This window comes from Mandrillus leucophaeus, unplaced genomic scaffold, assembly GCF_000951045.1.
Source record: "Mandrillus leucophaeus isolate KB7577 unplaced genomic scaffold, Mleu.le_1.0 Scaffold1582, whole genome shotgun sequence".
Classification (NCBI taxonomy): domain Eukaryota; kingdom Metazoa; phylum Chordata; class Mammalia; order Primates; family Cercopithecidae; genus Mandrillus; species Mandrillus leucophaeus.
In genome coordinates, this window is record NW_012101568.1 from 74,513 (window position 1) to 90,492 (window position 15,980).

At 36.6% G+C, this 15,980-nt stretch overlaps 1 protein-coding gene across 3 annotated transcripts in view; it reads right to left on the reverse strand.

The window, feature by feature from the left end:
• Positions 1-2,058: 2,058 nt before the first annotated feature.
• The window catches only part of ZNF267 (zinc finger protein 267), a 30,089-nt gene continuing 16,167 nt past the window's right edge, over positions 2,059-15,980 (reverse strand). For all 3 annotated transcript variants that reach the window (XM_011975756.1, XM_011975755.1, XM_011975757.1), the window contains 3 exons: positions 13,576-13,702; positions 12,942-13,037; positions 2,059-4,886 (listed from right to left, as the gene is read on the reverse strand). In XM_011975756.1, coding sequence (XP_011831146.1) covers positions 2,881-4,886; positions 12,942-13,037; positions 13,576-13,702 — 2,229 coding nt within the window. In that variant the 3' untranslated portion in view covers positions 2,059-2,880. The remainder of the gene's footprint in view (positions 4,887-12,941; positions 13,038-13,575; positions 13,703-15,980) is intronic.

A 15,980-nucleotide genomic window follows, 5' to 3' on the forward strand; every position in this document is an offset into this window, starting at 1 on the left:
AAGATGTTTATGGTTGAGACACAGAGTTAATGATGTTAATCAACTAAGTAAGAACTCAAAACTTACGAAAATGTCCCGGTACTTTAAGAAAAAGCATTATTATGTTTTGCTTTAAAAATAGTACACTCATAAATTCTTGCTGAAATCAATAGTAACATAGAAAAGCAGCAATACTAATAGCCTGTCACAAGCTGATTACAAGCCTCTGTAATAAAGTATACCATTCTTAATAACCTATATAACCATTTGAAATGGGTGCATTTCTCCTCTTGCTTTCTGAGGAAGGCTTACTCTAACAGAGGAACTTTCAATAAACGATCTCTTCTCATTGCAAGGCATTCCTCTTCTTGCTTCATGAGGATGCCCTACTCTGTAACTGAGTAGTCTCTAATAAACCATTATAACTTTACCATACTTTGCATCTCACCAAGAATTCTTTCCTGTGTGAGATTCAAGAACCCACTCTTGGGGTCTGGGACAAGATCATCACATCTCTTCTAGTGACTCTGCCAGGACTTCAATGAGGTGAAGTCCCAACTCAAACAAATGAGATCCCAACCCAAAGGAAACAGACTCTGCAGCACCAATTGGCTGACACAAATTCTAATTGTAAACTTTCAACAAATAAACCCATATGACCTTCACCTAGTTTACAAACAGAACATTTTCATCATCTTCAGAAAATTCACTTGTGTTTTGTCCCAAGCATCTATCTTTTCTTCCTCAACCAGAGGCTATTAATGCGTTGATTTATTTCACCATAGGTTTATTTTGCCTGAAATAATGCAACACATAAATACACAAAACACAATTTTATGTCTAGCTTTTTTCACTTAGTAGGTCTATGAGATTCATATAGTGCGTGAGCTTTAGTTCTTTGTTTCTTTGTGTGGCTGAGTTGCATTATGTTATATGAATGCTATGCAATTAATTCAAACCACTGCTTTAACCCAACATCTTTTTGTGAACTACTTACAAACTGGCTCTCAAATGAATGTAAAACATTTGCTGCTAAGTTGTGGCCTTTCAGTCTTACCTGCCTTATCTAATCATTATCAAGACAGTCACTATGAGAAAACTATTCTCTAAATTATTTAAAGTTTAAGTCCTCCAACAAAAGGAATATTAGGGAAGACATTTCACTGTTAACTCATAGTATATTATTTCCATCTGTTAACCACAATCTTAGATAAGACAGAATAGTTTAACACTGGTGTCAGTACAACATTTCATTCATTGTACATCAGTGTTAAAATATGAAAAACCAACTAATTTTAATAAAAGAAATTAAGTTCACCCATAGTCTAAACCATTTTAAAATCCACTATATTCTTCCTGGTCAAAATACAGTTACAAGTACTCAAGAAACATTCCTTTTTTCCAATATACTAATCCTGCAGTTCTGTTTGCTACGTTTTTTTTTTAAGTGAGGCTAATTATTTAGTGAATGTTGATAGGAATTATCTTCACATTTCTCTGATATAGGTGAAGATGTTATTCTCTTCACATCAAATACTCAACTCTTTCACTATGTCTTCTATCACATCAAATAATACTAAAGACTCCTACTTTATTCTGTTTTAAAGATATGTCAGTACTTCAACTCAGTGGTCCTAACCTTTTTGGCACCAGGGACTGGTTTCGTGGAAGACAATTTTTCTACAAACTGGCAAGGAGAGAGATGGTTTTGAGATGAAAATGTTCTGCCTCAGATCATCAGGCATTAGTTGGAGTCTCCTAAGGAGCACACAATCTAGATCCCTCACATGCACAATTCACAATAGGGTTTACGAAAATCTAATGCCACCACTCAGCTGAGAGGTGGCAGAGCTCATGTGGTAATGCTTGCTCACCCACCACTCATGTCCTGCTGTGCAGCTCAGTTTCTAACTGGCCACAGACCAGTAACTGGTTTACAGCCTGGGACTGGGGACCTCTGCTTTAAATGAAGTCTCTTTTTTTTTTTTTTTTTTAAACTTATGGAGGAATTGGTGAAGTAATTTCAAAAATCCAGAATATCCCTCTTACTTTAATATAGAAAAATGCTCTAAACACGTATATGTTTACATGCATTACTACTTTATTCAAACACAAAGAGCATATTTTTTAAAATTTTCCACATGTGTTTTACATTTGGCATTAAACTTCCATGAAAAATGTTGATATTAATTATTTTCACCTAACTTAGAAGGACCTCACATTGCTCTGATGCAGAAAAAAAAAAAACAGAACATATATTTTCACATGAACACCATGGATTAAGGAAAAGCAGCAACAGATTTGAAAGCTGAATTATATAAATAATATTTGCTCTTCAAAAACCTCAAATACTGTAAATACAAATGAAGTATCTATGAAATATACCTGTCAAAACATCAATGTTCTTGCTACTTTAAAACATATAAGCAAATAAATTATCTAATTATTTTGCCTTTAGATTCTGTATAAATTTATTTAGTATAAAGGCTGAAAGTGTCTGTGCTTTAGTCCTTTCTCACATAAATTCTGACACATTTAGACTTCATTTTTTATTAAATACTTCCTCACATTTATTGCATCTACAAACTTTTTCTATGAACCCCTAGGTGACTCATAAGTTTGATATTTTGAATAAAGCTTTTCACATTTTTACATCTATAGTGTTTCTCTAGTATGGGTTACCTTGAGTAAGGGTTGAGCACAGTTTAAATAATTTGCCACATTTTTAATATTTGTATGGATTTTTTTCAGTTTATATTCTCTGCTGTTGTGTAAAGCTTGAAAAATGGTTAAAGGTTATGCCACATTCTTAACATCTGTAGGGTTTCACTCCCATATAAATTATCTGATGCACAATAAGACATGGATAACAAGTAAAAATCTGCTCCATGTTTTACATTTTCAAAGTTTTTCTCTAGTATGACTTCTCTGATGTGTAATGAGGTATGACCTAGAGTTAAAGGCTTTGCCACATTCTTCACATTTGTAGGGTCTCTCTCCACTATGACTTCTCCGATGTGTAGTGAGGTATGACCTATAGCTGAAGGCTTTACCACATTCATCACATTTGTAGGGTCTCTCTCCAGTATGACTTCTCCGATGTGTAGTGAGGTATGACCTAGAGTTGAAGGCTTTCCCACATTCTTCACATTTGTAGGGTCTCTCTCCAGTATGACTTCTCTGATGTGTAGTGAGGTATGACCTATAGTTGAAGGCTTTGCCACATTCTTCACATTTGTAGGGTCTCTGGCCAGTATGAATTCTCTGATGCTGAATAACATCTGAACTATAACTAAAGGCTTTGCCACATTCTTTACATGTATAGGGTTTCTCTCCAGTATGAGTTCGCCGATGCACAGTAAGACCTGAGGAGTCACTAAAAGATTTGCTACATGCTTTACATTTATATGGTTTTTCTCCAGTATGAATTCGATGATGTCGAATAAGGTGTGAACTATAAGGAAAGGCTTTGCCGCATTCTTTACATTTATAGGGTTTCTCTCCAGTATGAATTCTCTCATGCACAATAAGATTTGAGAAACAAGTAAAAGGTTTGGCACATACCTTACATTTGTAAAGATTCTCTCCAGTATGAATTTTCCGATGTTGAGTAAGGCAAGAACTACGGCTAAAGACTTTGCCACATTCTTTACATTTATAAGGCTTCTCTCCAGTATGAACTCTCTGATGCATAATAAGATTTGAAGAACGAGCATAAGATTTGCTACATACTTTACATTTGTAAAGTTTTTCTCCCGTATGAGTTGTCTGATGTTGAGTAAGGCATGAACTACGGTTAAAAGCTTTTCCACATTCTTTACATTTATAAGGTTTCTCTCCAGTATGAATTCGCTTATGTTTAGTAAGGTATGAACTACAGCGAAAGGCTTTGCCACATTCTTTACATTTGTATGGTTTCTCTCCAGTGTGAATTCTCTGATGCACAATAAGATTGGAGGAACGAGTAAAAGATTTGCTACATGCTTTACATTTGTAAAGGTTTTCTCCAGTATCAATTTGCTGCTGTTTGGTAAGGTATAAACTACAGTTAAGGTTAAAGACTTTGCCACATTCTTTCCATTTATAAGGTTTCTCTTCGGTAGGAATGATCTGATGTTGAGTAAGGTGCAAACTATGGTTAAAGCTATCCCCACATTTTTCACATTTGTATGGTTTCTCTTCATTATGGATTATCTGCTTTCTAAGATTTGATGACTGACTAAGGTCTTTATCATATTTATTACATCTATATGAGTTTTCTCTGATATGGATGGTCTGATGTTGAATATGTTTTAATGACTGGGCACAAACTTCTACACATTTATTACATTTGTAAGACTGTTCTTGCTTCTCTTGCCCATGCATACTCTGAAGAAAGACTTTCTCAAATTCTTTACATTTGCATTGTTTTTCTAGAAAGCAATTTTCCTGATGATTTTTAGGGCTTGAGCTTTGGTTCAAGGTTTTTTCAGAATTATTGCAATGATAATTTTTCTCTCCAATAAAAACATCTCGGTACCTACTTAGAGTAGAGACCTGCCTAAATAACTCTGAAGTTTTATCATGTATGTGATGTTTTCCCCAAATATCTATTTCCTCTTGTTGATTAAACAATGATGAATGAGTAAAGACCTTCCTATATTGATCAAAGTTACAGCTTTTGGCACAAGAAGAAAGTATTTGTTGGTGAAACAAACTTTCAACAGAGGACTCATCAAATTGATCATATTTAAAAGTCTTTTCATCGTAACATCCATTGTGCCCATCACACTCCTCCCTTTTCCAATTTTTTCTTAAATGTAAATTCTCAAGATCACAGTTCCCATGTCTCCTTGATATCACTTTTTGGAATGAAGCTTCTGTGCATTGCTCTGTCAACAGGTCCTTGTTATAATGCGAAAACACATCTGAAAGATATAAAAATTTTAAGAATTCCAATTACTAGATTCAGATACATATATTTTACAAATCTAATACACAAAATTATGCTAAGTTGAGAATACAACAGTTGAGTGAAAAACCTGATGCCCTGTTTTCTCAATTGATATACAAACTTTGCTACAATAACTTTACAACAATAAAGTGGCATGTGAACTAACAAGACACCAACAGTGGAGAAAAGGGAGTGTTTGTGCCACCTGCCCTTGCCCCTCAGCAGCATCTGCATGGCGGGGAGAAATCTGTTAATTTGGGAGACGGAGAACACAGTGACTAGGGGACTACAATGAACCCAGTGCTGCCCTATCACAGCAGAGACCTGGCAGGATTCATCACCTTCTGACTTAGGAGCTGCTGGTCTCTGAATAACCAATAGTGGTACCCCAATAACACATCATGAACACTGGACTCTGAGATGTCCTGGCTTCAGGTATGACCCAGAACATCTCCCACTATGATGGGTATAGTGAAAGACACCTTCTGTTTGAGCAAAGCAGAGGAAAAAGTAAATGGGATTCTGTCTTGCACCTGAGGTAGCAGCTTGGCCACAGTGGGGTAGAGCACCAAGCATACTCTTAGGGTCCCTTAGTCAACATTTCTGGACCTGCCCTGCACCAAAGAGTAAGTCCCAGATGTGGAAGCAGCCATCACAAGCTAACTGAAGAGTGCTTGGGCGTTGGGTAAACATCAGTGATAGCCCGGTGAAAACCCCTGTGGGCTGGTGGTGGTGGAGACACAGTATGAGGCTCCTCTGCCTGCAGAAAGGGGAGGGAGGAGAGGGAAGGATGTTGTCTTGTGATTTGAATGCCAGCTTATCTGCAGTGGAATAGAACACGAGATAAACAAGGCTTCTGACTTCAGTACCTGGCTCCCACACAATCTCTCTGGACCTACCTGGGGCCAAAAGGAACTTACTGCCCTGAGGAGACACATACCTGGCTGGTTACCACCTGCTGATTGTAGAGGCCTAAGGTCTTGAGTAAACTTAGGTAGTAGCCAGGCAGTAATTACACTGGGCCTTGGGTGAGACCCAGTGCTGTGCTCACTTCAGGTCTAAATTAGCACAGTCCCAGTGGTAGGGGTAAGAGGGAAGCTTGTGTCATCCCACCCCAGCTCCAGGTAGCTCAGCATAGAGAAAGAAATTCCATTTGTCTGGAAGAAACTAAGGGAACAGAACAAGAGTCTCTGTGCTTGGTAATTCAGATAATTCATCGATTTTAACCAAGACCAACAACATGGTACCTCTATGAGTCTGCAAGAGGAACATTATTGAGTTTGAGATCCAAGTACTTTCAAATTCTGGAAAGCCTTCCCAACAAGGGTGGACATAAAACCCAAACTGTGAAGGCTACAATAAATGCCTAACTCTTCAATGCCCAGACACAGATGAACATCTACACATTAAGACCATCCAGTAAAATATGGCCTAACAAACTGAATAAGGCACAAGATACCAATCCTGGAGAAACAAAGTAAGTAACTTTTCAGACAGATAATTCAAAATAGTTGTGTTGAGGAAATAAATTCAAGATAAAATAGAGAAGGAATTCAGATTCTCGCAGGTAAATTGAACAAAAAGATTGAAATGATTAAAAGGAATCAAGCAGAAATTGAAGTTATGGAAGATGAAAGGCATATCTCACATGGCAGCAGACAAGAGAAGAGAGCTTGTGCAGGAAACTCTCCTTTATAAAACCATCAGATCTCGTGAGACTTATTCACTATCATGAGAATAGCACAGGAAAGACGTGCCCCATCATTCAATTACCTCCCACTGGGTCCCTCCCACAACACATGGGAATTGTGGGAGCTACAATTCAAGATGAGATTTGGGTGGGGACACAGCCAAACCATATCAAATGCTAATGAAAAACACAAAAAAAGTTAAAAGTATAAATGTTACTGGAAATGGTAAATACACAGTGAAATTCAGAATACACTAATACTGTAACACTAGTGTACAAATCACTTTTAACTCTCATATAAAAGCTACAAAGTAAAAGCATTAAAATAAGTATAGCTACAATAATTTGTTAATGAATACAAAGTATAAAAAGTTACAAAGTATTATATATATAGTAATAAAATGTGTGAAAGGGAGAAAAACTGTCGAGTTTTTTTCCACGGATAGATGTTAAATTGTTATCATCTTAAACTAGACCTTTACAAATATAAGATATTTTATCTAAGTCTCATGATAACCTCTAGGAAAAAAATGTAGTAGATACACAAATGGAAAAAGCCATCAAAACATAAAAACAACAAAAACAAATCCAAAAATTAACAGAAGACAGCATGAGAAAAAAAGAAACTATAAAACAGAAAACAACAAAACTATAATAGTGAGTCCTTATGTATCAATAATTACTTTATATATAAAGAGATTAAATCATCCAATAAACAGATACTGGTATAGACTGAATGTCACCTCCAAAATTTTAGGGTAAAATTTAATAGCCATTGTGATGGAATTAAAAGGTGGGATCTTTAAGAAGCGGTTAGGCCACTGGGACTCAGCCCTGATGAATTAATTCATGTCCTTATGGGAGTGTGTTAGTTATCACAAAAGTGACTCTGTTGTAAAAGGGAGCTTTCTTCTCCCTCAGGTCTTTGGCCATGTTATTATGCTGCAAAAATGCTTTCACCAGGTAACAGTGTCATTTTCTTTGCCTTCCAAGCTCCTGGAATCATGAGCCAAATAAACTTCCATTGTTTATAAATTAGCCAATCTATGGTATTCCATTACAGAAAACAAAACAGACCAGAATAAACACAGAGTGGCTAAATGAATTTGTTAAACTAACAGTATGCTGCTTACAAGAGATTCACTTTTGAATTAAGGACAAACAAAAACTTAAAAGAATAGAAACCATATTGCATGCAAACCACCACCAAGAGTCAGGAGTGGTTGTTGGTTGTATTAGACAAAACAGACTTACATGCAAAAATCTGTCACAAGAGGAAAGGAGTTCACTACATGATGATAAAGAAGTTAATCTGTTAAGAGGATATAGAAATTAAAATTATGTATGCACCCAACACTGGGTGAGAAAATAAAATGCAGTAACAGGGAATTTCAATGTCCTACTTACAACAAAGCATGGAATATTTAGAGAGAAAACTAATAAAAAAAAGAGTTCACCTGAATAACACTATAAACTAAATAGACAATATTTTATCAAACAGTATGAGAATACACATTGTTCTCAAGAATACGTAGGATATTCTCCAGGATAGATCATATGTTAAACCAAAAATAGAAAACAAGTTTTTTTAATTTAAGATTAAAATTATATCAAGTTTTTTATCACAATGGTGTAAAACTAGAAAATCAACAGCAGGAAGAAAACTAGAAAGCTCACAAATGTGTGTGATACAGTGCGAATGTTTTGTCTCCCACCACAAAACTCACATTGAAAAGTAATCCCCAATGTTGAAGGTGGAACCTAATATGGGGTGTTTGAATAATAGGGGCAGATCCCTCAAGTATTCTTCGGATCTGTCCCAGATCTTACGAGATCTGGTTGCTTAAAAGTGTGTAGCACCTCCCAACTCAGTCCTGTGCTCCTGCTCTTGCCATGTGACTGCCTGTTCTTCCTTTCCCAGTTCCCCTGATTGCAAACTTCCTGAGGCCCTCGCCAGAAGCCAAGCAGATGCTGGTGCCATGCTTCTGTACAGCCTGCAGAATTGTAGGCCAATTAAATCTCCTTTCTTTATAGAATGGACTAATACAGTGTTGACATTAAACAACATGCTTCTGAACAACCATGAAATCAAAAGGGAAATAAAAAATTATCTTGATACAAATGAAATTGGAAATGCCAAGAAACCAAAACTTCTGAGATGTAACAAAAGCAGTTCTAAGACGGAAGTATAAAGTGATAAAGTTCTACAATAAGGAAAACAAAGATCTTAAGCAATCTAACCGTAATCCACAAGGAGCTTGATCAAGAACAACAAAATAATCCCAATGTTGGCATAATTATGGAAATAATAAGGATTAGAGCAAAAAGAAAATAGAGACCAGAAAAATAAAAAATATCAAAAAACTAAGAGTTGAGTCTTTAAAAAAAAAAAAAATGAACAAACTTTTCCTAGATTATCCAAGGGAAAAAAAGAGAGGGGACTCAAAAAGTTATTAATGAAAAAGTAGTCCTTCCAGCTAGTATCACAGAAAGAGAAAAAATAAACTATTATGAACAATTACATAACAACAAAAGATAACTTGGAAGAAATTGATTCTCAGAAAGAACACCACACTGTGAAGAAACAAAAACACCCAAAAGACTAATAATGAGAAAGAAGACAGAAGTACTCAGAAATCTCCCAATTTAAAAAAAAAGCCCATGACCAAATGACTTCATGGGTAAACCGCACCAAACATTTAAAGAAGCAATGTCAACACTTCCCAAACTCTTCCAAAAAACTGAAAGAAAAAAGCACTTTCAAACTCATTCTATGAGGCCACCAACATCTCATACTGAAGCCAGTAAGGAAGGACACTACAAAAAAGGAACAAAACAATATTCCTTATAAAGATACAAGCAAAAATTCTCAACAAAATACTAGATACCAAATTCAAAAACACATTAAAAGGATCAGACATCATTATCAAGTAGGATTTATCCCTGAGATGCAAGAATGTTTTAACATACACAATTTAAATGATATACCACAATAACAAAAAAAATGAAAATCATATAATCGTCTCAAAAAATTTATTAAAAGTCTATGACAAAAGTAAATACATTTTCATAATAAAAACTCCAAACAGCATACATACAAAAGTATCCATCTCAACAGAGTAAACAGTGAAATGCTGAGTTTCCTCTAGTATCAGAAACAAGACAGGGATGCCCAGTCTCAACACTTCTATTCGACATAGTAGTGAGAAATCAAGCCAGAACAATTAGGTAAGAAAAAGAAACAAAAAGGCATTCAAATCAGGAATAAAGAAGTAAAATTCTCACTGTTTACAGACGAAATGATTTTAAAATACAGAAAACCATAAAGACTATACCAAACAAACAAACAAAAAATAGAGCTAATATATCCATTCAGTAAAGTTGAGGCCACAAAAATATACAAAAATTAGTTGCATTTCCATATACTAACAATAAACTATCTGAGAAAAAAGTTACAAAAAAATCTTATTTATAATAGTATCAAAAAATTTTTGAAAATTTTATAACTTCATTTAACAAAAGAAGTGAAAGATCTGTCCAGCAAAATCTATAAAACACTGATGAAAGTAATTGAAAAAGACACAAATGGAAAAATATCCCTTCTTAATGGATTGGAAAAAATAATATTGCTAAAATATCCATACTTCACAAAGTGATTCACAGATCCAATGAAATATGTATTAACATTTTAATGGCATTTTTCACAGAAATGGAAAAAATTATAAAACTTCTATGGAATCACAAATAACTCCAAACAGCCAATGCAATCTTGAAAAAGAAGAATAAAGCTAGAGGCATCACACTTCTTCATTTCAAACTATTACACAGCTATACTAATCAAGGCTATGGTACTGACGTAAAAACAGACACATAGACCAATGGAATAGAATACAAAAACCAGAAAGAAACCCATGTGTATACAGTCAACTAATACTTTGACAAGGGCACCAAGATACACAAAGGGGAAGTATAGTCTCTTCAACAAATAATGCTGAAAACAAGTAGTCATATGCAAAAGAATAAAACTGAATACTTATAACATGTACAAAAATTAACTCAAAAGGATTAACACTTAAATACAAAACTAGAAACTGTATAACTTCTAGAACAAAGCATAAGGAACAATCTCTTTGACACTGGCCTTGGCAGTAATTTTTCTGGCTATCACATCAAAAAATCACAAGCAACAAAAAGCAAAAAATAAAAGCAAGTAGCATTAAATTAAACAAAAAAGTGTGTGCACAGCAAAGAAACACAGAACATGAAAAAGCAACCCAGGGATTGGGAGAAAATAGATCTGATAAGAGTTTTTATATCCAAAATATTAAGAATCTCACACAATTCGATACCAAAAAAAAAAAATTAATTTGCAAAGCACTCAAGTAGAAATTTCTTAAAATATGACATGGAAGTGGCAAACAGGTTTATGAAAAGGTTCTCAATGTTATTATTCATCAGGAAAATGCAAGTAAAACCTCAATGAGCTATCACCTCACACTTGTTAGAACAACTGCTGTCAAAGGCAATAAATATTCACACTTGTTAGAATGACTGCTGTCAGAGTCAAGAAATATTAATAATAATAATGAGAGAGCATGGAGAAAAGAAAACCCTTGGATACTGTCAGTGGAAATGTAAATTGATTCAGCCATTATGAAAAATGGCATGAAGGCACCTCAAAAAAATTAAAAATATAAGTATTATATGAACCTTCGATCCTACTTCTAATTGTTTAACCAAAGGAAATAAAATCATATGTCAAAGATATATCTGTACCCCTATGTTCACAGCCAATTATTCACAATATATAGATTATTATTCAGACATAATGAAGAAGGTACTCCTGCAATTTCTGACAACATGGATGAATAAACAAGGTGAACATCATGGTAAAAAGTACAAACTTTCATTTATAAGATAAATTCTGAATATCTAATGTACAGCATTGTAAATATAGTTAATGATACTCTATAGTAGTAGTCCCCAAACTTTTTGGCAGCAGGGACCAGTTTTATGGAAGACAATTTTTCCGCAGATGGAGGTCCAGTTGGGGGTGGTTTTGGAATGAAGGTGTTTTACCTCACATCATCAGGCATTAGATAGATTCTCATAAAAAGCACACAACCTAGATCTTTTGCATGCACAGTTCACAATAGGGTTCACACTCCTATGAGAATCAAATGCTGCTGCTGATCTGAGAGGAGGCAGAGATCAGGCAGTAATGCTCCCTGGCTGAATGGTCACCTCCTGCTGTGTGATCAGATTCCTCACAGGCCACAGACCAGAACTATAGACCCCGGCACTATAGTATACTTGAGATTTGTTAACAGTGTATATCTTAAGAGTTCTCATCATAGACACAAAAATTGGCATCTAATGTGAGGTGACTGATGTGGTAATTAACTTTGCTGTCTTAGTCATTACACAATGTGTATGTATGTCAAATCATCAAAATTTGAAATAGATACCATTTATATTTGTGGAAAGAATCATATGTCTAGAAGGAAAAAAAAGGAACTAAAGGACATATTCTCAGTAAGTTTCATACTGAACCAGACAAAATTAAAGAATGATAGTTATTAAGATATAAGGCAACAGTTTAGAGTTTATTATATAATGGACAATGTTATAAGCTCCCCATAGACAAAAATTTAGATAATAATTCTACATAATAAGTAATACACATTAAACTATTTAACATTTGTGGAATTTGTGCCTATAGAGTTTAAATTTCTCATCTTAGCTCAGGCAAGGAAAAATGAAAAGTTGAAGTGAAACATGATTAGATTTTCTTAGATTTGGAAAGATGTTTTGTATTTTGATAAAATTACTGCATCTTAATTTCTGTGGGATCACCTCGGAAACCACAATAGGATTAAAAATTAATATATCAGAAAATATGTGACATCTAACCACAGAATTCCTGGGACTTCTGAAAAAAAATTTCACTGTCCATCACTCCCCTCACACACTTCTGACATGAAGCAAAACCAGAACTTTAGATGTGGTTTCACATAGAGGTAGAAACATGCACCGACTTTCTCAGAGCCCCCAAATCAATGGAAGAACAGTCAGATCACACAGGTCCTCACAGGCCAAGGGGAGCACTTTGGCTGTCACTGTGAATATGATGGTGGATCACAGAAGAGGAAGGAGAATCATCAGATAATTTAAGAGCATGTGACAGAAGATGTCCCTCTATGACAGCAAGGGAAAGAACCCAGGCGTCTCAAAAATCATTTCCATTGGAGAGCTTCCCAATCCACACTTCAAGGTCTGGTTCTTTCTTGACCACTGGACCTCTCACCCATGTCATCTACTTCATTCGCTCCCACCTACCTGGCTGGACGGCTACTGTCTCCTCACGCTTCACATTCCAGGGCTCTTTCCTTTGCTCCAAAAAGGTGATCAGGTCCGGTTTAGAGACAAGAAGACCTGTTTCATTGGAAAAATTCACATGACTCTTACTGAGGGTTCTTTTTATTTTTTATTTTTATACTTTTTTTTGGCCCCACAGGACAGGATTAATTTCTAAGTGAGTACTGTGCTCAGCAGAAAAAGGAAGACATTATAGAAGATTCTTGGGAAGTATTTATCAAAATACTGTTTCCTACCAGCTTCTTTACAATATTTAGGAAGCATTTAAAATTTGGGGATCCTGAGCTTCTCTTGCAAATCTGACTGAATCAAAAACCAAAAAATTGGATTTTAAAGTGTAAGCAACAATAGTTTATGTCAACCAATTTCTAGAATCACAACTAGAGTGAAACTTGTACATCACCTCAAATAAAAAGGCAAATGTCAAAATCAAACATTATGAAATTTTTTCTGCATCAACAAAACCCCTATTTTTTTCCTGAAAACAAGAATCTGAAACTAACTCATACAAAGCACAAGATCCCAAGGGACATTCTGAAAAGAAAAGAAATAAAATTCTTAGTTATTAGATATTCTGAAGGCAAGTTATCCTTACCCAGAGAGACCAGGTTTCTGTAGTTTTCTAACATCACATCCTGATACAAATTCTTCTGAGCTGGTTCCAGGTGTTCCCACTCCTCCAGAGAGAATTCTACGGCCACATCCCTGAATGTCAACAGTCCCTGAAATAAAAATAAACAATACACTGACCATGTGGCCATGGCAGAGTTCTTTATTTGTCTCAAGATGAAATGACAGTTATTGGTTCTGACTTATATGAGTGACCTGAGTTATTCAGTAAGATCATTTTTAACACAGTAATATTTTCTAATGTAGTCTCAAACTCTGTGGAAAGAGAATAACATAAAATTCACAAAACTAGTGTAGATATTTATATCAAATGTAAAATATAAAACTAAGGCATCAACACAGGAATATACATTTTTGGGTGCTATATTTACATCATCCAGAATCAGCTGTGTATAACTCTCAGATGGAAAAGTCATGGTGACTGAGAGGCATATTTCTCAAATTGTATACAATAAACTGGAGATCTTCAAATGCAGAGTCTGATTCAGTAGATCCAGGTTTTGAGTTTCTGCATTTCTATATTTTTTAATTTTTAATTTTGACACAGGGTCTCACTCTGCCACCCAGGCTGGAGTGCAGTGGTAGAATCTTAGCTTACTGCAGCCTCAACCTCCTGGGCTCAGGTAATCCTCCTGTCTCTGCCTCCTGAGTAGCTAAGGCTACAGGCATGAGCCACCACGGCTGGCTGAGTGTCTGCATGTCTAACAAGTTCACCGGTAGTGTTAATGCTTCAGGCCCAGAACCCACTTTTGAATAGCATAGAGGTTGAACACTGAGGAAAGAATTCAGGCATGATGTGAAACTGAGAATTTTATGAAATTTACAAGTTACAACAGCTAGAATGGTAGTAATCCTTTTTGAACATATACTGTATATCCGATGTCATACTAACAGTTGTTTACATATACAAAATCCAATAAGTAATCTATGAGAGCCAAGATGGCCGAATAGGAACAGCTCAAGCTTCCAGCTCACAGCATGAGCGACACAGAAGATGGGTGATTTCTGCATTTTCAACTGAGGTACCGGGTTCATCTCACTGGGGCGTGTCGGACAGTCGATGCTGGTCCGCGAGTGCAGCCCAACCAGCAAGAGATAAAGCAGGGCGGGGCATTGCCCCCCCGGGAAGTGCAAGGGGGAAAGGAATTCCTTTTCCTAGCCAAGGGAAATTGAGACACACAACACCTGGAAAATCGGGTAACTCCCACCCTAATACTGTGCTTTACCAAGGGTCTTAGCAAACGGCACACCAGGAGATTATATCCCACACCTGGCCCAGAGGGTCCCACGCCCAAGGAGCCTCCCTCATTGCTAGCACAGCAGTCTGAGATCTAACTGCAAGGTGGCAGCGAGGCTGGGGGAGGGGCACCCACCATTGCTGAGGCTTAAGTAGGTAAACAAAACCACTGGGAAGCTCGAATTGGGTGAAGCCCACCACAGCTCAAGGAGGTCTGCCTGCCTCTGTAGACTCCACCTCTGGGGACAGGGCATAGCTAAACAAAAAGCAGCAGAAACCTCTGCAGATGTAAAAGTCCCTGTTTGACAGCTTTGAAGAGAGCAGTGGTTCTCCCAGCATGGAAGCTGAGATCTGAGAATGGACAGACTGCCTGCTCAAGTGGGTCCCTGACCCCTGAGTAGCCTAACTGGAAGACATTCCCCACTAGGTGCAGACCGACACCTCACACCTCATACAGCTGGGTACACCCCTGAGACAAAGCTTCCAGAGCAAGAATCAGACAGCAACACTCGCTGTTCAGCAATATTCTATCTTCTGCAGCCTGTGCGGCTGATACACATGCAAACAGGGTCTGGAATGGACCTCAAGCAAACTCCAACAGACCTGCAGCTGAGGGTCCTGTTAGAAGGAAAACTAACAAACAGAAAGGACACCCACACCAAAACCCCATCAGTACGTCACCATCATCAAAGACCAAAGGCAGATAAAACCACAAAGATGGGGAAAAAGCAGTGCAGAAAAGCTGGAAATTCAAAAAATCAGAGCACATTTCCCCCTCCAAAGGAATGCAGCTCATCATCAGCAATGAAACAAAGCTAGATGGAGAATGACTTTGAAGAGTTGAGAGAAGGCGGCTTAGGCTTCAGTCTATCAAACTTCTCAGAGCTAAAGGAGGAACTATATACCCAGCGCAAAGAAACTAAAAACCTTAAAAAAAAAAAGAAGGGATGAATGAATAACTAGAATAATCAATGCAGAGAAGACCTTAAAAGAACTGACAGAGATGAAAACCATGACACGAGAACTACATGACAAATGCACAAGCTTCAGTAACCCACTCGATCAACTGGAAGGAGGAGTATCAGTGATTGAAGATCAAATGAATGAAATGAAGCGAGAAGAGAAGTGTAGAG